This window comes from Panthera tigris, chromosome B3 (genome assembly GCF_018350195.1).
Source record: "Panthera tigris isolate Pti1 chromosome B3, P.tigris_Pti1_mat1.1, whole genome shotgun sequence".
Classification (NCBI taxonomy): Eukaryota; Metazoa; Chordata; class Mammalia; order Carnivora; family Felidae; genus Panthera; species Panthera tigris.
In genome coordinates, this window is record NC_056665.1 from 110,597,514 (window position 1) to 110,620,952 (window position 23,439).

Genomic DNA, 23,439 nt, shown 5'->3' on the forward strand with positions numbered 1-23,439 from the left:
ACTTTTCAACTCTTCTACTTAGAGCCCTTTGTCCTTGGCAGGTGTCTTGCTCAATTACCTTCTCTTTAAATAGAGACAAAAATTCTTCATAAAATCAGTATGAGAATTAAGTAACCTAAGATATACAAAGGACTCAGTGCAGTGTGTGAATATAGTAAATATTCAATAAATGATAGTTTGGATGACAGTTGTAATGGTGATTATGAGAAATCAGATTTGATGTCACCAATTAGAGTTTGGCTCAGTGTTTCTTAAACTAAGGAGACATAGCTGTGGGAACATAGTCATAGAAATAATGAATTTTAGTCTTTGTCCCTTGGTTCCCTAAAATCATTTACTCCCAAGCTTTATTTTTTTGTTCAAGTCCTCAGAGAAGCGATTGTCTCTATCCCTCCTCTAAATGGAGTGGCATTACCTCAGCTCTTCGGGAAAGCTTGTTTATGACACACCTCCCTGCCTCCTGAGTGCCTCTAGGGAAATTTGATTAAAAGATTGAAAGTGGTTGATTATATTAAGCTTTGCCATGTCTGTTTATGACCATAAGCTGATACTGCTGAGGCTGTAAAAGGAGACAAGCAAGATGAGGAATAAAGGAAACAATTTCTCACTTCTTTTCATTTTAACAACAGCACAACTAAAGATTTAGTAAAAATGAAATGTCCTTGTAAGACAAGTTCCCCCAGTCCGGCCCTCCCTGTTCCCTCCTGGGCCAAAATGGTCAGGTCCCTTCTGAAGCAGGGAGCATTTCCCCTGCCCAAATGAGGAGCCCTTTTCCTAGCATTATGGCCCTTACTGACTCTCTCTGCAAAATCACTTCTGTAATTCCTAATCCTTTGGGAATCTTTAGATAATTCCTTCAACTTGAGCCTCAAGGAAAAGACCCAACACATATCAGGCATATCAGGCCCTAAATTGCCTGTGGCATAATGCCAACATCCAGGATAGTTGCTCTGTTACTAGACATAGCAATAACCTATAGCACTATCGAGATGATGCACAAATCATACTAGCCTCCAATATGTATTCTGTACTTCTTCAGAGAAGTGATGTATCCCTGCAGTTATTCCTCTAAAATCAGTGCCTCGTCCTGCCCTCAAAAAACCCATACCCCAGCTGTTGGCTTTAAGAACAGGAATCTTGAAAGGCTTGCGTTTCCAAGAGTCAGTGTAAGGGTAGCCTTAATTTAGCAGAAGGCCCTGAAAAGCATGCCAGGGGATTCCCACTGTAATGCTCAGGTTACCCTTTTTGAAATAAAGCACCGCAGATGACATAGCTTTAACTGAAGGTCAGACAGGGAGGATCTTTAGCCTGTATTCCACATTTACTTCTCAGATGATGCAGATGCTTAGAACATAGTGTAGGGAACATAACAGGAAAGGGATTTCCCCCTCAGCATTGGGGTTTTTAAGCAGTGTGTCCAGTTTGGAGAACTGTCCCTTCAGGGCTTCAGTGAAAAAAGTAAAATGTTCCATCTAGTGGTCAAAGAAGGAAAGGTAACGTGAGAAGTTTCCAGGAAGACGTTTGTAAGGCAAAGTGACAGGGCAGTGGCCTTTCAGCAGGTGTCTTTTCTAGAACATGATAGGACCTGGCCTTGGAGGTGTTGGTGCCTTTTGAGTATGCCTGTGCTAGCTGAGGAATCTGAGGCACCGTCCTTACAAAGCCATTTGGCAGACCCCTGTTCTCACAGAGAATAGCTCTCATGTTGGCAGGTTATGAACAGTCTGACTGTCTGAAGGGAGGCCCTCTTCCATTCCCACCCTCGTGGAATTGAAAATGAGATCATTCACGTCTAAACCAGTTTGTCTTATGCCTGAATTTGTGAACATGTGAGTTTGAGAAAGACAAGGGTGGCATGTGAACTGTAAAAAGGAGCAAAGGATCGGGTGGCTGCCTGGGTGGCTCAGTCAGTTAAGTGTCCGACTTCAGCTCAGGTCATGATCTTGTGGTTCACGGGTTCGAGCTCCTTGTCGGGCTCTGTGCTGACAGCTCAGAGCCTAGAGCCTGCTTCAGATTCTGTGTCTCCCTCTGTCTCTGTTCCTCCCCTGCTCGCACTCTGTCTCTCTCTCTCAAAAATAAAAAAGATTAAAAAAAATTTTTTTAAAGGAGCAAAGGATCAAAAGCAAATGTTACTCAGCAAGGCAAGGAGAAAAGGGTAGGTGTTCTTTGTGTTCCCAGTAACTGCACCCTCCATACCCTTGCTGTCAGTTAAAGTTGACCAAATTAATGTCCCAGCAACATCTCAAAGTGCAGGTCATGCATAGTTGGCCCAGAACCTACACTGATAGCAACAGCTTCCTGATTGGAGTCCTCTAACGAACCTCCCAGTATACCGCACGGAAGGACCGCTGACTTTTCCTTTGCTTTACCTCTCATCACCACCCTTTGCCCAGTTCTGGAGGAGCCATAGAGTAATAGTATAATTCAGATTTCCCGCAACTCCACTTGCCATAGCAGACCCTGACCAGACAGTTATTACGGTGTCCCCCTGATGAGAGAGCCTCCCTCTATCAAGCCTTTGTGTGCTGCCAGCTGTCTGGCCCACCTGTGGTTTTGTACCATCCCTCTACCCTCTGTCCGGGAAGAAGACACAGAGAGCCCGGCCATTTCCACACCTGCCCTTTATTGGACTCATCTAGCAGGCTGGCTCCGAGCCCTTCACACTCCTCAGACACCACCCATACAGTTTAGGAAGATGCCATCATTCTGTGAAGGCCCAGATCCACCCAAGTCTTGAGCTCCAAGTAGAATCACCAACCAGAAGGTTGGGGGGAGGGAAGGGAGATAGGCAGACCGGAAAGGCAAGGCTCTTCAATGAAAGGGACTGATCCCAAGGGAAAGCTTTGGTCCAGCAGTATCTCCTGAGGGCATTCTGAATCCTAAGGAAAGATACCTAAGGGCTGGATGGAATAGGTCTGTGTGCTGAGAAGCTTGTGTCTATATGGCAACTTTGAGGAGGCGCTTGATGTCAGGCTCAATGTTGATGGTAGGGAAGGTGCGACTGTAGCGGCGGAAGGGCTCCCCTTCCGGCCCAATAAGGAACTTCTCAAAGTTCCAGGCCACATCTGAGCGGCGTACCGGGCTCCAAATGATGAACTTGGGATCGGTCATGAGGGAAAATGGGTCATCATACGGGTAGGGGAGCTTGTCCTTCAGGTAGGCGAAGACGGGATGCTCGTTCTGACCATTCACCTCACACTTTTGGACAAGGGTAAAGGTGGGCTGGAATCCACCCCCAGGGCGCACATACTTGAGACTGTTCAGGATCTCCTCATTCTGACAGTTCTCCTGGGGGAGGAAAAAGACAAAGAGCATGGAAGAGGGAAGGGGGAAATGAAGGATCCACAAAAAATCTTTCACCCTCCTATACGCCGTTCCCAGGACTATTCTTTTCTATGTAGCGTTTTTTTCCTCTGTTCTTTCTCTTTCCTTCTTCACTGGCTTTGTCCTACTCTTGACTTGGAGTTTTCCCACTCACAGCTGTTGTTTGATGGTTTGCTAGGCCATTCCTGAAAGTCCTTGCGGTTCCTAGCTTGGCTGTTCTTAAAGTCAGTGATTTAGCACTTTGAACGATTCTTTCTCTCTCCAAACTACCCTGGACAGTTTTTAGGGTATCTGTCTGAAACTTCAAGGAACCTTGAGTTCAGAGCAGGAGACAGAAAGGGAAAGAAGGCTCAAGTCCTACCACCTAGAACTCTCCCATCCACTACCTACACACAGGCACTCACACACACGTCCTGCCACCACCTTCCCTTTCCCTCTGCCCTGATTTGCCTCCATTTCTCCTAGTTATATGTGAGTGTGATAGCCTCTGCCTCCATCCTGCTCATATAAATGGGATTTATAGCTTCTTGCTTTCATCTTGCTTTGTCCTAGATCTGAAGTGTAAGTAGGAGGAAGCTTTGGTGAAGATGCCATCCAAGGAAATCTGGCTTTCAGGTGCCACAAAGGCGAAGCGAGTTCGAGATAATAATGAATGTACTCTAAATGGAATTGCTCAGTGACAAACAGGGATGAATTAAATAGGATAGAGTGTTTAGGGTTCTGGAATAGGCCAGGGGAAGAGAAGTTAAGGAAATAAGTGCTTGAGGGCTAAAGGTTGTGAATGTGTAGTTATCATTCCTTTTGCTTCTAGACTGCTATCCCAAGACTCCTGCCCCCCCACACTCACTGTACTCAGCTGTGAATGCTTTAGCTCTGAACCTGCTACCCGTCTTTCCCTCCCCAGGGCCATCCCTGTCCTATTCCCACTGGGCATTCCCCGCCCCTGACAACTCCAAAGGCCCTTAGAAACCCTTATTTTCCACCCCTCCCCCTGAGTCTAGGAGTCAGATATCTCCCTGTGGGAGAAAGTTCTTGCCTCTGACCTGCTAGAACCAATCGGTACAGTCAGTTCCAGGCCATCATGACATCTTGAGCCCAGGGGTGATTTCTATTAGACTACTTATCTCTTCATGCAAATGGCTGACTGGCTACCGGGTAGGTTATGGATTCCCTCCAGCCACTAGCTAGCCTGAAGTGATGGTGTAAAGGGTGGAGGCACCTCTCAGGCCGAAGAGATACTCCTAAAGAGGTTTTGCCCTTTCTCTCGCCTGCCCTGGCCAAGCCTAGAAACAGACGGAGACAGGGAAGGAACAATGAAAGCCGTGATGGTTCGAGCTCACATTTGTCACTAGCCAAAGACACTTCAGCCTTCCTGCTTGTATCCCTGCTAATTTCTTCCTTGCCTTCACGCCGCTGTGAATCGAACTAAGGGGGTTATAATTAGAGGGTTCACTTGAGGACACTCTGCCTGCTTTTGCTGTTAAAATAATAAGTGAAAATAGAAGAGAACTTGAAGTGTGTGGGCTGAAGATCTATAACTTGACCCAGTAATCAGAAACAGAGATTCGATCCAAATGGGACACACACACACACACACACACACACACAAATCAGAGCCAGAGAGGTGCATGTGATGCCCAGAGGAAACACGTGCATATTGTAAACCCTTAGCTTTCCACCAAAATCACCCTCCACTTGGCCGATTTAAAACAAAATCCTTTAATCTAAATAATACAGTTGCTTACACTTGCATATTACCTTGTATTTTTCAAGGTATTTTTGTGTATCTTATCCTCTGAACCTCCCAGTCATCCTGTGAGAGAAATGATACTATCCCCCATTTACAGATGAGGAAACTAAAACAGAAAAATCAAGTGACTCTTTGTAGGGCACAGAGCCACTAAATAGCAAAACCACGTCTAGCTGGAACTAAGGTGCCCTGGGTCAGTCCAATCCTAGTTTGACTGTCGATCTATGTCCTCCACTCATCCATTCAGCGGATATTTAATGAGTGCCCTCTCTACAGTGGAGAGAGAAACAGACCTGGTACCAGCCCTCATGGAGTGTAATGGAAAGACAATAAACAGTGTTTAAGCATAGTTAGAACCACATACACTTCCCCTTGGTATTCACATGTACCTAAAGACCTGGATTAACAAAACATACCTGTGATTCCAGACACTCCAACACACGGTCATCCTCCCCCTCCCCTTAGCCTACCAAAGCTTCACCATCCCACCTCCTTGGGTACAATGCAAGGGACCCCTCACCTGATGTCCAAATTGATTGCAAGGGAAGCCAAGAACCACCAGGCGCCTGGGAAAGCGGCATTGCAGCTCGTTGAGCTGGGTGAAGTCCCGAGTGGTTGTGCCTCAGAGCGAGGCCACATTCTCAATCAGCACTGCCCTGCCTCGGAACGTATTGAAATCTACCTTCTCCCCATCCAGGCTGATAGCGCTGAGGTCGTAGAAAGACTTGGCTATGTAAGCCATGGTGAAGGTGCAGACTGAGACCTGCAGAATGGTGTGCGCCCGCTTAAGGGTCTGTTAAAGGGGTGGGGAGGAAGGAGGAGCCTGGCCGGACAGGAAGGATTTCACAATGGGGCTTTGAGCATCCCCAGGATGACTTAGCAAAAACAGTCACCCACCTGTAAGTGCTGTTTCAACGAGGAGGTTGCTCCTCCTATTTACAGACTCTGAACAAAGCCACCTACCTGCCCCACCCTGCTGGCAACCTGGGAAGGGCCAATTTGATATCTATGTGCAAACATGAATAATTCACTACTTGCAGGAAACTAGAGCCCCAAAGGTCAAATGGGGAGGAAAAAAGGGAGGGAGGGATGCAGGATTGACTCCGACCTGCCCCAGCAAGTTGTTCTCACTTGGCACAGACGTTTATTGTCTGCGGAGGGCCAGGCTCTGAACTGTGCCACTGAGAGGTCAGGGTCTGCCTAGATCTGAAAGATGAGGAAGAGAATTGGGATACATGTTCCCTCAACTCAGACTACAACTGAAACCTATATATTACTGTGCATGTGTTTTTCTTTGGCTGTTGCCTTCCATGGGCACAAAATCAAAGGGACCCTTAGGAGGACAGTGTGATTTTCTAGAAATAATGGCTTTCAGTGGCTCAGCTTGCACCAGGCAGAAGAGATGAAGTTTGTCTTGGAAAGTCTTTCAGTGAGCAATATTACCGGTGCTGGAGACCGCCTGCGCCCTTGCCCCTCTGCATGGCACTGCCCACGATACCTCTGCCTTCCACTCTGCCTCCACAGGGTCATGCGGCTGACATCAGTCATGGTCGGGGTAATGGTGAGGAGTCGCAGAGCAGGTGAGTTGCTCCAAGGGCATGAGCTGCACCTGCCTTCTCTCAGACACTCAGTCCCAAAGACTGCTCACAGCAGGCTGGTGCTGGTCATTCCCCCACGGAAGGAAGTGTGCAGGGAGCCAAAGCTTCCATGGTTCTAGACCGAGTCGGGCCACCTATGTTTTCAGCCCCAGATATGCAGTGTACTGCAGGACATGTGAGGACCTAAGGGAAGAGCTAGTGTGCTTCATTCTTCCAAGCACCTACCAGCTCAACAAATTCGTGTTTTGTTTTTGTTTTTTTTTTTTAATGTCTGGATTTCTCTACCGGTAAAACTGGTAATTAGACTCTACCTGGCTTTGGGATTTTTAGAGTGTTATTTCAATAACAATGCAAATGCTTACTAGAGAGTGTTTTCACAGGTACATGTCCATTGGGAACTGTCTTCGAGAACAAATAAGCAAGGCTTGGGAGCAGCTGGTATTGAGAATCTGATTTGCTGAGAAGATGGAGGAACTAGTCACCAGGGAGTGTCCAGCTTTTCTGGCTTTTGTGGCCTGTTCCATAGGTCTTTAGAGCCCATGGGAACCTGTGTCTCTACTGGCTGCTCCCTAAGAACAAGCCTCCATTACTTGAGTGGGAATGGAATCTTTGGCCATTAAAGGAGGCAGGAAATGCAGAGTGAAGTGTGTCTCTCCCCGCCCGCCCCCCTGCCCTTCCCCCCCCCCCCCCCCCCCCCCCCCGAGACTGGGTAGAGTTCCTAGAAACAGCCCAATAAATGTTCCTACCGGGCCACGGAGTCAGAAGAACTTGGCCTTGACAGTGGGCTGAACTTCAACATGAACTTGCCAGGCTTATCTGCATGCCTGGAGCTTTCCCAGTATTCTCTAGGCATCTGGACATCTCTTATTGGCTGCCCCTCTGGTCCTCTGTCCAGGAAGACCATGGAAGTTCTTGAGCTGAGTGGGGGCTCCCTCTTCCTTAGGGACACGCCATCCCTTTTCTCCAAGTACAATTTAGGACCCTTTGTCATGCAGGCTCTCACCTTTCATGATTGAATAAAACTGATGAGACTCTCCTAAAATACTTTGTTTCCAACTTTACCTCAAACTGGCTTGAGTTGGAGGTAAACTCAAGAAGCTTATTACTTTGGACATGCACTAACAAGTGTGTGATTCCCATGGCTTTCCGCAGTAGTTGTTCTGGAAACTGCACTGGCTTAGAAGGCAAAAAGTCCAGGTAGGTGATGATTCTCAACTCTGGCTACAAATGAGAATTACTTATCAGGATTTTTCTACATAGAGATACTAACGCTTTTCCCTCCAGAGATTTCAATTCTAATGTTTCCAGCCATGACTCTGCCACTGTTAGATGAGGCCCTTAGGCACCTGTTTCCTTATCTGCTGAATTTAGATAATCACTCTCCTGATCTCCCACAGGTATGATTGTTAGGATGGAAGAGATCAAGTATTGCAAGTTTTCTATAAACTATGAAGTGCAGGTGAAGATCTTAAGCTACCACCAGCCTGCCTTTTTTGACTCCTTCTTCATTGTATCCTGACTCCCATTTTCTACCTCCTCCACCAATTGTGTGCCCCAAAGTATAGTATTTGGCACCCCCAGGTCCCCAAGATCACAGTCTGCCTTGCTTCCTTGGAGTATCCAATCACAGGACTAGGACAAACTTCTGAAAGATTACTTAATCCCTCCTCATGCTTTCAGGAAGGCTTGTTCCTGTCCATCCCATACAGAGAACGTTCTTAGCTTTAAAGGCTCCTTCAGACATAGATATTCAGCATCCTCCCAGTGACTCAATCTTATTTCTGCACTGTAGGCCCACTAGAGAGCATTGCGGGTATGGCTGGGCTCCCCGGCAGGTGGCATCAGGAAAGGTACAATAAGGAAGATGACGGTCTGCTGCTTCCATTGTCATTCTACTACTGTTGCTTTATACGGTTCTGGAGCCTCTTTTACTGGCACTGCCTCTCCCTCTCCCCCTTATCTGACAGGGTCAGGTGAAAACTACTCCCGGGGGCTCATACAGGCAGCCATACCTCTGGTTTGAAATATTCTTTATTTTGTAAACATCTGTGTTTAAAATAGATGAACCCTGCTCACAAGTCATATATTGGTTCTGAGACACAGTACACAAAGTTCACCCGTCACAGGGAGATGGTGGGGGCTCTGGAGCAGGTGGAAATGCCTGGGGCTGGGCTGAATCTCAAGACAGCAGATGCAGAGGTGGTAAGTAAACAGGCAGAAGTACCTGTGCAAAACTCTGGGCCTGATGCCAGATCCCAGGCCACCTCTTGGACTGGAGAAGTTTAGGGGTGAGATGCCGACTCCAATTCCTTGTGAGCAAAGCTGCACCCTAAAAGTTCAACCCTCTGGCTCCCTACCTCTCCCCAGCTGTGGCCCTTGGGGATGGGGCTCATCAGTTCATAGAATCTCCACCCTATGCTTTCCCTTCCAGAACCCCTAGTGTACAGTAAAAATATAGTCCCTCTGTCCCAAGGGGGCTAGGAGAGAAAGGCAATGGTGCTCTGCCTGATCCTCAGGGAAAGCTGCAATACTGATCCAGGTTGGAGCCAGTGCCCTGAAGTCCCTGGCAGAGGGCACACTGTGGGTTGGCATAACCATCTCCCTGCCCCCAGTGTGATGCTGTGTCTAACACCTGAGGAGTCAGTCCTCAAGAAAGCATCCCAGCCATAGTCAGGACTTCATCCTAAAGAGTCTTTATCTAAATTTCTCATCAGCTAACAATTTATAACTATTCCTGCCCTCCTTTTCCTTCCACTACGGTTAACCTATCCCTGTCCCTACATCCTGAGCTACCCTCTCCTACTCTGATAAGAGTCAGAAGGAAAGGTTTGGTCATTTCTTCCCCACTTTTTTTTTTTTTTTGGGGGGGGGAGGCATAAGGAAGTGGGGCTCTTAATCCTTCACCTGTGTGTGCCCTGAACTTTGGTCCTTAGTTGATGAATGTTCAGTGTTGTCTTAGCTCCAGCCCTAGCCATGTGATGCTGCTAATATGTAGCTTAAGAATGAACCTCCTCCTCGGGAAGGTGGGGAGGAACCCTACTAGGGCTGCTAACTGACTTGTTCCTTCTTTAAAGCACCTCCTTCAAGCCACTCTTGGGCCATGTGGGGTTAAAGGAACTTCTTCCTGAATGAAGAGCTCTGGAGGAGGGAGTCCACTTCCCTCCTCCTGTAGCCACAGTGCCGGTGGCTCCTGTTCCAGGAGCTAGAGGGGCAAGATGAGCACTTTGTCTGGAAGGCTGAAGAGAACAGCACCAAGCATTTCTACCCAGGGCCTCCTTTCTCTCTCCCCATGAAGTCACAGCTCTTCTCCCACAGACTTTGAGTCTCAGCAAAACCTTGAGAGCTGAAGGCTGGGTTGGGTGGTTATGTCCCCTCTTACTTGCCAGGGGGTTGCGGGGAAAGGCCCTTCTTACACAGAAAGGGAAGCCGGGGCCCAGGGAGCCCTGCTCCTGCCATATTCCCCTCTGGTGTGCACAATGCCGTCTCTGGCCTCCTCCCCCTTGCTTTAACCTGATATATAGGGGCTAGACCTTCATCTCCAGGCACTCCTCTTTCTGGGGGTGTGTGGTTTGCTTGTCAATATCGCTGGCCCCCCGCTTTCCTTGCCCCTGCAGTGGCCTGAGGCCTCGGTGCATGTCTTTAAATTCAGGAGCCCAGGTGGGGAGAAACTGCGTACAAGGGGCACGGGAGGTAGAGAACGGAGGTGACTTTTTATCCCTGCCTCCCCACAACATTTTGTTTTCTTCTCTGAAGCACCTGCTTCTGAGCTCACTTCCCCCAAGAGGCAGGTGGGCAGGCGGCCAAGCAAGGCCCAAGCTGGGGGGTGGGGGGGGCAGGCAGGGAAAGGTGGGACAGCCCCAGTCTTGAGGACCACCAGGTTGGCGTCTCCTTCCTGCCTTGATGTACATTTCCCCAGACCATTGGTGAGGCAGGCCCATGGCATGAGAAGCGATGGTGGGGAGGGAAGATAGGAAGAAGTACCCTGTAGGCTTTGGCCCCTTCACAAAGCAGGGGGGGTTCTCCCAGAAGAAGAATATGGAACATCCCCATGAGCCTGAGTCCATTCCCTTGGACAGGGTTAGGGAGAAAGGAAAGAAAGAAGCTGCACCAGCAGCCACACAGGAGGACATACAGGGAAAGAGGTGTGAGGGGCTTTGATACAAAACACACTGGAGGGGAAGGGGACAAGAAAGAGAAGTGGGAGGAAGAGAGAAAAAGCAGAGAGGAGGCAAGATGCACTGAGAAAGAAGGGGCCTTAAAGTGGCCTTACTCCAGACTGGGCCACTGTCCGGGGAGCTCGGGGCGGTGAGACAGTGCCCGTAGCGTACTGGGGGCTCATAGCAGGCCCGTGGCAGGGAAACAGGCTGAAGGGAGCCACTCCAGGCTGGAGGGGCTGGGGGCAGAGGCTGCTCAAAGATGACAGCGGGGCTGCTCTCAGGGCCAGGCAGGGGAGTAGCAGCTACTGGTATTCCACAGGGTCACCCGAGTGAGAGGAGAAGCAGGGCAAAGCCCGGACTCCCTGTCTGCCACAGGCCTCCTGAGGGGAGGGGGATTGGCGGCTGCTCCACGCAGGACCCTCAGCACCAGCAGGTTTTGGAAGAGTTCGCTGGGCCCTCAGGTTTGCCCTCATCCTCCTCCAGCTCGGCCAATGCCAACTCATTGCTGGCACGTGTCCGGAGACCATCCAGCTCCTTCCTGTGGGCCTGCAGCACCAGCTCTGTCAACCGCGTGAAAGACTGGGAAACCAAGGGTCACAGGTTAGTCGGGCTCCTCCTCCTCTTCCCCAGGCAGCCCTGTAACTGTCCCAGGGGCGGGGGCTCCTCTGACCCGGGCTCCCGTCCTGTCCGCTGCCTCCTCTCGTCTCCCCACTCTACTGGACTCAGCCCAAGAGGCAGGGTAGCTGGGCTTCGGAGCGCTCACCTCTTTAATGTTGAGGTTGGTGCAGGCACTTGTTTCATAGAAGTCCATGCCGTACTCTTTAGCCAGCTGCAAGAAAAGAACATTCCTGAAAGGGAGTCAGTAAGGGAAGGGAGGTGCCCACAGCACCTGGCACATACTTCTGCCATTGCCCTCATAGCCCCTGCTGTGTCGTGACAATTTCTCACAGTAGGTCGCTTCTCAGACCAACCGGGAGCTCCTTCTAAGACACAGGCTAGCGGAGCATGGAGACGTTCCACAAACACCCTCCCGCACTCCCCACCCACCTCCATGCAGACACACCCCTGCCCCCGGTGCACACAGCTCATACGTCAGGAGATAAATATATCAAAATCTTGGGCAAGATGTCAAATTAATAAAAAACACGGGCTTTGGGATCAAACAGACCCAGACTTAGACACCAGCGCTGCCGCTCAGCAGCTGTACGACTGTGGACAAATATATCTCTAAGCCCAGCTCTGCCATCTGTTAAAGAGGGGAGAGGGTGTCTCTCAACCAAAGTCACGGAATGACTAAAAGGGGTCATGCGTCTCAAAGCACTTGCTTAGCGCTGGCCACGCATACAGTGTTCGATAAATACTGCTCTAGGAGGATTTGCTTCTACTTTCAGATTTTTCAATGACCACGTGTTGTTTTTGCATACCAAAAGATCCATTTTCTCTTAAGCGCTATGGACGCAAAGGGAGAGAAAAGCTCTGGAGGCCCTTGGAGCGGGTAGATGACTCTTGTCTCCGTGGTATCCATCCTTCTGTGCTCTGGGAGGGCGGTCTCCCCTGGCACCACCTTCCTGACCTCTCTGCCCCATGGCTTCTCTCTGACCGTGGGCCCTGCATTCCCTCATTTTCCTTCCTACTCTTTTCCAATAGAAGGACGGGGTGGGATGCCTTTCCAATAGAAGGATGGGGTGGGATGCATGGTAGCCATGCCTGGATGCTGCTGGAGAAGCCAGCGACCTGAAGCCCTTCCTCACCATGAACATTGGGATGATCTCTTTAGCAGAGGGTAATCCTGCTCTGGGGCACTTAGAGGTGGACAGTCTTTGTTTTTGGATGGTCTTTGTTTCAGGTGGACCCCAAATCAGTCCTGAAGGGCAGAAAGCAAATTCTCAAGGATGGCAACTCCCCTAGTGCCTTAGGGAACTTTGGAAAGTGCCAGGGTGCCTGATGACAGGCACAGAATCTTGGGTCCCAGCCCTCAGGACTGGCCCCGGAAGGCGGCAGAAGACCCAAGGGATGGGTTCGGCCAGCTCGCTCCACTTACCTGCTGCCCTTGCTCTCTTCCCACCTGCCGCTTCTGCTCTTCATCGGCCTTATTCCCTATGAGGATCTTCTGGACACCTTCCGGTGCATACTAGGGACAAAGGACAAGCAGAACTGCCAGTGAGTGCTGCCTTTCCCTCCTATCTCCCCACCCTACAGTCTCTTGGCCTCTATACCAGCACCAAGCTGAAGAGCCCTAGGGACAGAGCAGGCTGATGGGGTGCAGGTGCAAAGATTCCCCAAGTGCCACGGCCGACCCCGGGGGTCCCGGAGGGCTGTTATGGGGACAGCTTAGAGTAGGAGGCACTCTGACTACTACTGGTGCTTCCTGGAGTTGGACAACTGGTATCTGAACTGGCAAGGGCATTGCACTTAAGTCCAGCCCCTCATTCTACTGATGAAGAACTGGGGACTCAGAGAGTTCAAATGGCTTGCCCGAGGCTCCAGAGCCAGGACTAGAACCCCAGTCTCACGATTTCAGGAAGGAAGCTGGTCACAGGGTAGGCTTTGGCCTAACTCATTTCCAAGGACGAAACAGCCATGGAGTCCTGGCTGGGCACAGAGCATGGATGGCATGGCAGCTTGGGCTCCTTCCCCATTTCTTACTCACCCAGAGGTCTTCATCCAGGGCCGTGGAAGGCAAGGTTTCCTGGGGGTGTTTGCTCACCAACCCTGAGAGCCTCGGCCCTTCCCATCTGGCCCTCGCTCTGCCTTCCCCTCTGAGGTGCCCTCCCCCGCCCCCAACGATGAGGCAGCATCTCCTACCTCATCCACATCACTGACCCACTTCATGATGTGCTGGTAAGAGCGCTCGCTGCTAATGTCGTAGACTAAAAATATCCCCTGAGAGAGAGAGAAGGAGAGAGAAATGGGGGAGGTAGATGCACACAGAGACCGTGCACAGTCATGGGGCCAGAAGCAGGTGTGGTACCTTAAATGCTGGGTCCCACTCTCCCTTCTCCCTGCTTAGCATACTGAGGATCCCTCAGCACCCAGAAACTTCTCCTTCTCTCTCATACCCCGAAAGCTATTGCACCTTAGGCCTATCACGGAACTCTCTGAGGTGGGAAGGAACCAAATATCCTGACTGGGGTCTTTGGCCCAGGGTGGAGGGTGGAAGCTGGGGATGACGGTGGGGGACTTGCCTGTAGTGTGTGGTCAGAGAATAACTAATAATTGAATGAATGATCAATGAATAATCGCAAGACTGCCTGAGACTGCCCTTGCCAGCAGGCGATCTGAGGGCCCTATTTTGGGAGTCAGTGACATAAATATCTCAAACACCCAGAGTGGGGAGTGTGGATGGCAGCGTCCCACCTCCAAACCCTGAAAATGGTGGCTCACCTGGGCCCGTCGATAGTACTGCTTTGTGATGGTCTGATATCTCTCCTGCCCCGCTGTGTCCCTGTAGTAGAAAGCCAGTCCCTCAGAGGAGCAGGGACCATGGAACCAGAGGGGGAAGGGAGGAACAGGAGCTGGGAGACCCTGTGCCCTTGCAGGAAAAACTGGGGAGCTACAGGGTGAAGTATCAGAGGAGCTTGGATCCCCAAGGGGGTCTGAGCATATCTGACCCTGCGGGAGAGAGGCCTGATTATCTGGTGCTGACAGGGCTGATGGGGTCTTGTCAACTACAGCTACGCCAGGAGCGTCAAACATAACTGGGCCTTGGACAACTCTGTAGAATTTGGCCGTTGTGTTCAGACAGGGTGGACACATGTACCCTTCTCAACCTGGAGGCAGCTCCAAAGGCTGGCAAAGGCCAGGCTTGCAGGAGCGTCAGGCCAGAGAGCCACAGCGGCCCCCTGTGGCTACTGGTGGGAACTGCACCATGCTAGATGGAGCTCTCTCCCCAGGGTCCCAGGTAGCCCTCCCTCCTACCACACTGCAGCATGGCCCAAGGGCAAAGCCTTTTTGGAAAACAAAGCCACACTGGTTAGTTTGCCAATTCCTTCTAATTCCTGCCCCTTGGTGACTTGTGGCCAATCTCATAAGGTTTCTTAAGAAAAAGAGATTAAGGCTCCTAGGAGCAAGAGATGGGCTTTGCGACATCTGCTTCTCTCCACAGAAGAGGTGGCCAGTTATCCCAGATGCAGCCTTGGGATTTCTACACATGGCAGTGGAAGCCTGGGGCTCTCCTCCCGCATCTCCTCCCCCTACTCAACTCACCAAATCTGTATCCGCACTTTGATGCCATCTACCTCTATGGTCTTCATCTTAAAATCCACGCCTGGGAAAGGAAGAGAGCAAGGAAGTTACGAAGGGTACCACTGAGACCTGAATGGTAAAGGCCCAGGGCACTCACACTGGAAGGGATTTCTTATGGCTTAATTTGGCAGAAAGGTGGCATGAAATGAGGAGGGACTTCCTGAACCAAAAATTGACCAGGGCTGAGAAAGTATCCAGGGCTTTGAATGGAGCTTCCCTTCCTCCTTGACATGAGAGTTGCCATGGGTAAAGGGGTGAGGCAGTGCAGGAGGAGGCAGAGTGAGTATGGGGGAGTCCACTCCATCGCTGCCTCGCTCAGCCCCCAAATGTGTCTCGCTCTCCTCAGTATGAAGTCTTCCTATTCTTCTGGAGAGAACTGCAGGTATTTACTTATCCTCCCTGGAACTCTAATGCCTAGGAATAGCAACCCACCTAATTTGCCTCTTATTTTTTTTTCTTCCTCTGCCTAATTTTTTTAATCTTTATTTACTTTTGAGAGAGAGAGAGAGAGAGAGAGAGAGAGAGCATGAACAGGGGAGGGGCAGAGAGAAAGAAAGGGAGACACAGAATCCGAAGCAAGCTCCAGGTCCTGAGTTGTCAGCACAGAGCTCGATGCCAGGCTTGAACCCATGAACCTCAAGATCATGACCTGAGCTGAAGTCGGATGCTTAACCTACTGAGCCACCCAGGTGCCCCTCTCTGCTTATTAATAACCAGGAGGGAATGTGGCGCTGTCACAAATGTGGGGAAGGCATACAGACCCTGGAGAGAGAGGACTGTGTATACAGCCCTCGGCACCTAGCAAAGTCCCACCAAGGCCTGGTGGATCTGCTGTTGACTAGCCCCACTTACTGGAGGAGGCATTGTTGTTTACTTCTTTATTTAGAAGGAGCATGGGCTTTGAAGTCAGGCCTGAGCTTGAATCCTGACTCTGGCCACTTAACTCATAGCTATGACTTTGGACACCTTTCTTCTCTGAGCCTCCATTTCCTCATCAGTAAAATAGCGACATTCCCAGTCATCTCAGAAGGTGGCTGAGAAGACCAGATGAGACACGGTGCCTGGCACCTGGCAGCTATTCAATTGACTACAGTTATCATCATAACCTGGTACAGTCCTGATCCATAATGGGTGCTTGTAAATGACTACCAGTGACCAGGGGAAGAGGCAGTGCCACAGCATGTCACTGGGGGAGGGAGGGGAGGACAAACAGGGTTCTCAGGCTCATCTGCCCAAGGGCTTGAGGAGCTAAGCTGCCACAAGACACAGGAAACAAGGCATTTGGCAAACCAGCCCAAGGCAGAAACATTTGGGGACACTTGCAGGAGTCAGCAGCACCAGCACACAGGCTTGAGTCTGACAGATGACAGGGATGAGGGAGACATTTTTATCACCATGCTTCTTCCCAGCCCTAACTGTGCCCGGTGATTCAAGAGCTGTATCTAGTAGGTTAATTAAGCTTAAGTCTTTGTGTGCTCCCTGGAGACAGGTCAGGAATGGGCACCATTAACCAGTTTTCCGATGGAGAACACGGTAAAGGCAGAGTTCCAGAGGGACAGCAGTCACCAAAGACACAGCCCCAAAGACCCGAGAGGTACCAGAGTCCCCAACACTGCCGCTATTCCCCCTCGGCATTACTTCTTAACCAATGGGAATGTTTCTCCCCTCCTCCAGCCTGTCCCCAGGCTTCCACGAACACAGGCAGATTACATTCAGGCCCTTCCCTCTCACCATCGAGGCCAATCATCATTTAACTAGAGGGGAGAAAAAGATCCAGAATGGACAGCCCAAACTGAATCAAGTTGGTCAGACGTGAATCATTTTCCGCCTGCCCAAGCTGATTCATATCTATTGAGCTGTACTTTTCCAAATGGGCAATGTCTGGCAGCCATTCTTCCAAGTGTGCTGAGAAAGCGAGGGTGGAGGGCACCTGGCCTCGGTGGGGGCAGTGGCATGCCACGCCTCCCCAGACAAACAGGTGTCAAGAATTTGCTTCTCGCCATCCCTGGCATGGAAGGGAATCAGGAAATTCTTGCTCTTTCATGGTGTAGTGCCTGCTTCGCAGGAGGACCGGCAATTTTGTTCATTTTACAATCAAACCAGCTCATGCTAGCCCAGCAAGCCTGGCCAAGGACAGTGCCTTGTGCAAAGTGGTCACAAGGTACCAGAGAGGGAGAGAGAAGGGAACTTACTATGTGCCCTTGCCCTGCACAGTGCTAGGTGCAGACAGAGTGGTAAAAAAAAAAGACAAATGGTCTCTAACCTTACAGAGCTTAGTGGAAAGGAAACAAAGGCCCGGAGAGGTAAGAGAAATAGCCCAAGGTCAGCACAGCAGGTGGTAGAAATTGGCAGGCCTGTTTGATGTCAGAGCCCTGACTACCCCCAGCACTCTTCTCGGGGAACGAGAGTTGTGGACTGACTAAACACTGAGGACTTAACTGTACCGTACTGGTTTCTCTGTAGGTCCTTGAGCTGTGGGTCCCCGGCTCAGCCGGGCAGGAGGACACTGTGTGAGAATGAGAGCAGCTGTTAGAAGAGGCAGCGCTGACACGAAGACGCAGCTATCCTGGGAGTGAGCCCTGGGCTTGGATTCCTTCTCCAGCTTCCCTCACTTCTTAGCTGCATGGCCAGGGACCGAGGCTGAGGAGTGCTGGGGGCCCACAGCATCCCTACCCCCATCGTCTCACAACCTAGGTCCTCCTGACCACCCAGTAAGATTTGTGGAGTTCAGAGAAGCGAAATGCTTCAATTTTGGCTATTCATATGCACTAAGGAAGAAACAGGAAGTCTAGTCCTTTTGAGGGATCTTCCTCACTCACCCACCCGCCCCTTTTTATTTTTATTTTTTTAATTTAAAGAAGATGAACTGCTCAGTGATCTTCTAGTGGAATTTATTCTTTCTACTCTCTCTGGTCCCATAGCCTGGACCTCCCACTGTGTCCACCCTCCAATCATCCCCTGGCCTGCCATGACGGTGCCCATGCGTGGCCCCTCCACCCCGTGTGGCTACTGGTTTTCTCTGCTGCTGAGCACTGCGGGGCACTCAAACCACTGGCTTTGTTGGGTCACTCACAGACCTCTGCTTTCCCACCTTAGCGGGGCCCTCATAGCTGCTCGGCACCCGTTTATACGGAGGTGGGTTCACCCATCACTTGCCTGGCAGCCACTGTCCCTTCGCGGAAGGCTTCAGCCCCCTAGCCCCCCCTCCTTGGTGCCATGCACTCCACAGAACTTCTTCTCCACTCTCCAGGGGCAAGATGAATGCTGCCTTATGAAGCCATTCCTGAGGCCTACCTCATTTCTTCAGAGTGTGCCTCTGTTCTATCTTCCTTAGGGAAAGAGTCCTCTGTCCTTCCCAAGCCTCGCCTCTCAGCTCCTCATCAGCCCCCTCTGGGTGCTCATCCTAACAGTTTGGCCCCTCTTTGCTGATCTCCAAACTCTATGTGGAGGAGAAATACTCTCCATCCACCTCCATCCCCTGTGTGTCCTCATTCCGGGTCCTCTAGGGCAGCACGTCTCAAACTCTAAGGTGCACGCAGATCATGTGGGGATTGTGTTAAAATGCAGACTCTGATTCGGTAGCTGTGAGGTGAGGCCCGAGATGCTGGATTAAACTTCCAAGTGAGGCCGATGCTATTGGCCCATGGATCACACTTTCGAAAGCCGGCTTCTAGACAGTGGTTCTCAAGGTGTGGTCCCCAGACCCGTAGCATCGGCATCAGCTGGGACTTGTTGGAAAATGCAAATTCTTGAGTTCCACCTCAGATCTGTGGAATCAGAAACTCTGTGGGTGGGGGCCCTCGAATCTGTAGTTCAACAAGCTCTCCAGGTGTTCTCACACATCCTGAAGTTTGAGATTTGGACTAACGCTTTGCACCTGAAGGGTCAGGTGAGGCAGCACGGGTGTTCTCCCATTCTCCAGGTGTGCTTTGTAGGTGCTCAGCCTTAGAATCACCTGGGGTGTTTTTTTTTTTTTTTTTTTTTTTTTTTTTTTTAAATGCCATTACCTTGACTTGTCTAGACCCACTGAATGAGACTCAGCAAGGCCCGGAAACGTATATTTTTAACTGGGTAATGGGTGATTTTTAGAGGAAAGTTTGAGCTATGATATAGTGAAAGAGCTATCCACTAGTGTTGGAATCAGAAAGACTTGGATCTAAATCCTGATTCTGGCACTGGCTGTGTGACTTTGGGCAACTTTCTATTTCTCTGAGCTTCAGTTTTCTTACCTGTAGAATGACAATACCACTGGCCTCCTAAGAGCTGTTGTGGGATACGAATTAGGCAGTGGATGTGAAGCACGTGCACATAGTAGGAGGTCGTGCGCATAGTAGGAGGTCGTTCTCTCATCCCTCTGCAGAATAACAGCTTCCTGGAGAGCAGCCAGGAAAACAAACCCAGAGAGCCTTTGGTGTGGAAACGGTTACATGGTCTAGTCCCTTACTACCCCATTGCCCTTGCTAATCCAGGGGCCAGCGGCATCAACATCATCAGGGAGCTTATCAGAAATGCAATTCTCCAGGTGCACCCAGACCTGCTAAATTTTAGACACACTAAAGTTTGACAACCACTGTCTAGCCCATCTCTAGGCAGAGCCACACCCAAGGCTCATAATGACACTTATGATCATTGCACACCCATTAGCTAGGGAATCCAGAGCCCTTAATTCTCGTGCCAGCCCTGAGAGGCAGGTAAGAGCGGTGATTACTACCATAGGCACAGAGTAGCCACATAACGTCCTCATGCTCCCACACCCTGTGGCTGAGCCAGAACCGGAAAACTGGCCTCCTAACACCCACCCACTGCTCCCTTGACCAGTGGCTGCAGAATCGTACTGCCTTTTCTGTCACACCCTGGCATGCCCCCCGTACCTGTTCTATTATGAGGCATCTAGAAGTGAGGCCCTGGGCACTCGTGGAGCAAGCCCGCCCAAACCTATTTTCAGGACACCCCTGTTCCTTGACGCGGTTGAGGACTGCGCTAAGCCCAGATGCATCACCCTGCACGGTGCCACATCACTGTCCCTACAGGAGAGCCGGCTTCCTTTCCCAGGCCCAGGGAACGCTGTAGTGTGAAGAAACAAGCACACCGCCTCCACGCAGCTCCGGCAGATGTTCTTGGGAACACCGGGAGCCCCGGACGAGAAAGTCAGGGAGATGGGGGCCCTCTGCCAACCAAGTGCCTAAAGCACGAGGTGAAGCTCATCATTCTTATTCAGCATCTCAGAGATGCCAGTCGTGGTGGCTGCCACACCCAGCATCCCTTTCCGGCCAGAACCGCCCAGCCCAAAGCCTCTGCAGGGACGCAGGGCTGGGTGCAGTGTGCTCTCTGTGGACAAGCAGTTCCTAACCGGACCAGAGGTGGGTGTCTGACCAAAGGAGGCCCATCGGTGGGCTTGCTGGTGACCCCCAAGGTGACCTGGCCAACAGCGACAAGGGAATCTGGCTAAGCCGATCAAACCAGCCCCCTCCAGATGGTGCAGATAGGATTGGTCAGTTGGCAACTAGAGGAACACGAGGCAGATGTGCAGAGAAGCAGAGATGCCTCGAGACAGAGCACACTGGCCAGAGTGGGGGCTGGGGTGCTGGATCCTGGCACAGACCCCGCCTTCCAGCCCACGGGAACCCTCAGAGCACATCCCCCTTTCCTAGCGAAGCCTGAAAGCGCCCCTGCCCCCAAGGCAAGCAGGCAAGATGTTTCAACAATAGGGCCAGGAGGAAAACGCCCCCCAAATTCCGTGCTTGTTGCTGCTTATTTTTTGTCTTCCAGCCCCAACTAGATGCAAAGTACCTAAGGGGAAGACAGTATATTCTGCATTTGACAATAAATTGTTTGTTTTTAAAATCTCTCTGCCTCCACTCCAGCAGAGTGCCGGACATAAAGTAGTAATTCCATGAGTGGCATCCTCCTGCCCCAGGGAGCATGAGGAGGATGGGCGCCTGTGGCTCAAGAGCAGGGACGTGTGTCCTGCCATGTGCATGCGTCACGGACATTGGCAAGAAAAGCTCCTCAGCTAAGTGACTGCCGCCTAGGACCGTGGACAGTGTTGCCCTCACTACATCGATGGCCTCTGGCTCTTCCTGCTGTGTCCCTGTCTGAACAGCCTCTGCTTCTCCAGCAGCAACCCTCAGAGACTGTCAGGCCACACCCGGAGCCCTGGAGCACAGTGACAGGGCTGCTGTCAGAGAACAGGAGGAGGGGCAAAGCTGGCCTCTGAGTACTGGGGGCTGGGATAGGACTGAGGGACAGGACAGGGGAGATGGTTCACCATGGGTGGTGAACTGCTAGACCGGGGGCGGCGAGCTTACTGCCCCCTCGGTCTAGCAGTGAGGGGCCATGAAGACTGTGGAAAGAAGGGAACGGGGCACATTCAGGGGAAAGAACACTCCTTCCCATAACCACCTGCCTCCAAAGAGATCGCTGGGAAGCTCGGAGGAAGGGAGGAACAGGGGCGTGGTCAGTCAGAATACACTGGTGTGGTCAGAGTTTGGTTCCGATCCTGCCTTTCCCACTCATTACCTGTGTGTTCTCAGGAAAGCTTCTTAATCTCTCTATGCTGTTTCTTCACCTGCAAAACGGGAATGACAATCCCTCGTGTCAGAGAGTTTCTGTGATTATTGTGAGAGAAGGTGTAAAGCCAGTAACACAGGGCCTGACCCATAGAGTTTTATGAATGTTAGCTGTAGAAGCTATCAGTTCCCTAGGGAATGAGGAGAGCATGGAGCCCAGGGGCACAGTGTGGGGAACAGAAGGAGCTCTGGGCTCATGTTGGGAGAGGAAGGAGAGTGGGGCAGGAGGTGGGACAAGGGGCCAGCACTAAGCCACAGTGTTCCAACAAAAAGAGAAAATGCCACCCACCACGGAGCCCGGATGGCTCCCGAGTCTACCTACCACCTAAATTCTGGCAAAGTCAGGAGGTGTGCGTGTTGGCAGGCCAGCACCTCATGGGTTAACATCAGGTGCCAGCCTACCTGCCTGCCAAGGGCCACATGTTTCAAGTGGAAATAAGGCGCTTCTGGATGCCAAATGTTATCACTGTGATCAACCACAGCCCAAAAGACCCGCAGCGTGACTTGAGCCTTTTCATTAGCAATGAGATGCCACAACAGGAACAACTTAATACACCTGAAACCCAAGGCAGACACCCAATCCCTGGAGCCAGGGTGGCTCCAGTTACCAAGCCCAAGGCTCAGGAAGGCCCCCAGCCCCTCCTCGACAGGAAACCAGCATGTGCTGGACATGTGGAGCTCACGGGGCTGTGGCAGGAGGTCACCTCCAAAGAGGTCACCCTGAACAACCCCAAAACAAGCTTTAGGGAAAGGCAGACCCTGCGGGGGCGGGAAGGGGGTGATGGCTGCCTGACTTTGCCACTCCAGACAAGGCATCAGAATAATCCCCATCTGAAAACCCCCTTCTCTCAGCAACAGAGAAGACCCGTAATAGCAAGAGACCAATGACGCCATCTTCCCCCTGAGTGACACGTAAGGGGACAAATGGGGAGAATGATACAGAAGGTGACCTAAGAGACAAATCTCAAGAGAAGAGTCAAGACAAAGGCTCTTGGCACACCAATGTCACACCAGGTGGGTGAGGGGAGTGGGGAGAGCATCTTTGCCCCAAACCTGCCACTTGCTGCGTTCTCCTTCCTTCCCTCTAGGGACACAGCCTCGCTGTCTGCTGGACCACACGCCACCACCTGACTTCCTCCTCTTACCCAATTGCAGACTGATGGTCCCTCATGCTGGCCTCATCCTGGGGAGGTGCACCAGGCTCTCTGGGCAAATGCATTACTCAGCATTTGCACTGTCTTACTCTGGGAGGGATGGGAAGCAGAAATAAAAGAGGCAGCCCTGGTCTTTGGCAGTCAGAATCCTGATCCTCTAACTCCAAGGCCATGTTTTAACCTCCAGGACATTGAGTCAGTGGCTCTGATTCAGATGCCACCTGCAAGAAAGTCTGCAGATTTTAGAATGATACTCTATCCCTCCTTTCTTTTCAAAGACATGAACAAACGTGCACACACACACACACACACACACACACACACACACTCCCTCAATGTAATCGGAGGTGATATGGGGACCAGAACAACTCTAAAGGCTACCACCTTCACATCAAATCTTGAAGGACCGATCTTCGGAAACCCAGGGCCCAGAACCCCGGGGGCCGTCATCGTGTAGAAGTGCTTCCCAGTCGAACACAGGGTCCCACAAGGCTGGGAAGGGATGCATGTTCCCAGTGCCTGAGCCCTAGGAACTCTCTATTCCAGAGCCCCCAGCAGTGAGATGGCCCTGGAAGGTCGCTCCAGCAGCCATTTGACACCCCCAGTGACTCTGAGTGACAGGCAATACTGACCTCAGTCGAAGAT

General features: G+C 51.1%; 2 protein-coding genes and 1 long non-coding RNA gene across 12 annotated transcripts in view; 1 reads left to right on the forward strand and 2 right to left on the reverse strand.

The window, feature by feature from the left end:
* Nucleotides 1-2,724: 2,724 nt before the first annotated feature.
* Nucleotides 2,725-7,299, reverse strand: GPX2 (glutathione peroxidase 2). The gene is made up of 2 exons (XM_007095185.3): nt 5,592-7,299; nt 2,725-3,285 (listed from the first exon to the last, which is right to left on the reverse strand). The coding sequence occupies exons 1-2, from the start codon at nt 5,811-5,813 to the stop codon at nt 2,935-2,937; spliced, it is 573 nt and encodes a 190-aa protein (XP_007095247.3). The 5' UTR covers nt 5,814-7,299; the 3' UTR covers nt 2,725-2,934.
* Nucleotides 7,300-9,532: 2,233 nt separating this feature from the next.
* Nucleotides 9,533-23,439, reverse strand: part of RAB15 (RAB15, member RAS oncogene family) — a 34,382-nt gene continuing 20,475 nt past the window's right edge. For 3 of the 10 annotated variants that reach the window (XM_042989908.1, XM_042989906.1, XM_042989907.1), the window contains 9 exons: nt 21,591-21,639; nt 19,301-19,443; nt 17,521-17,577; nt 15,033-15,093; nt 14,211-14,271; nt 13,632-13,709; nt 12,868-12,957; nt 11,590-11,655; nt 9,533-11,405 (listed from right to left, as the gene is read on the reverse strand). In XM_042989908.1, the coding sequence (XP_042845842.1) occupies nt 11,247-11,405; nt 11,590-11,655; nt 12,868-12,957; nt 13,632-13,709; nt 14,211-14,271; nt 15,033-15,093; nt 17,521-17,577; nt 19,301-19,421 (693 nt within the window). In that variant the 5' untranslated portion in view covers nt 19,422-19,443; nt 21,591-21,639 and the 3' untranslated portion in view covers nt 9,533-11,246. Of the gene's footprint in view, nt 11,406-11,589; nt 11,656-12,867; nt 12,958-13,631; nt 13,710-14,210; nt 14,272-15,032; nt 15,094-17,510; nt 17,889-19,300; nt 19,444-21,590; nt 21,640-23,439 lie in introns of those variants that run through there. The other 7 variants (XM_042989911.1, XM_042989910.1, XM_042989912.1 and 4 more) reach the window with 5 other exon arrangements.
* On the forward strand, nt 12,914-17,611 carry LOC122239631. The gene is made up of 3 exons (XR_006218916.1): nt 12,914-12,986; nt 14,932-15,147; nt 17,535-17,611. It is a non-coding gene; the product is annotated as an uncharacterized LOC122239631 (long non-coding RNA).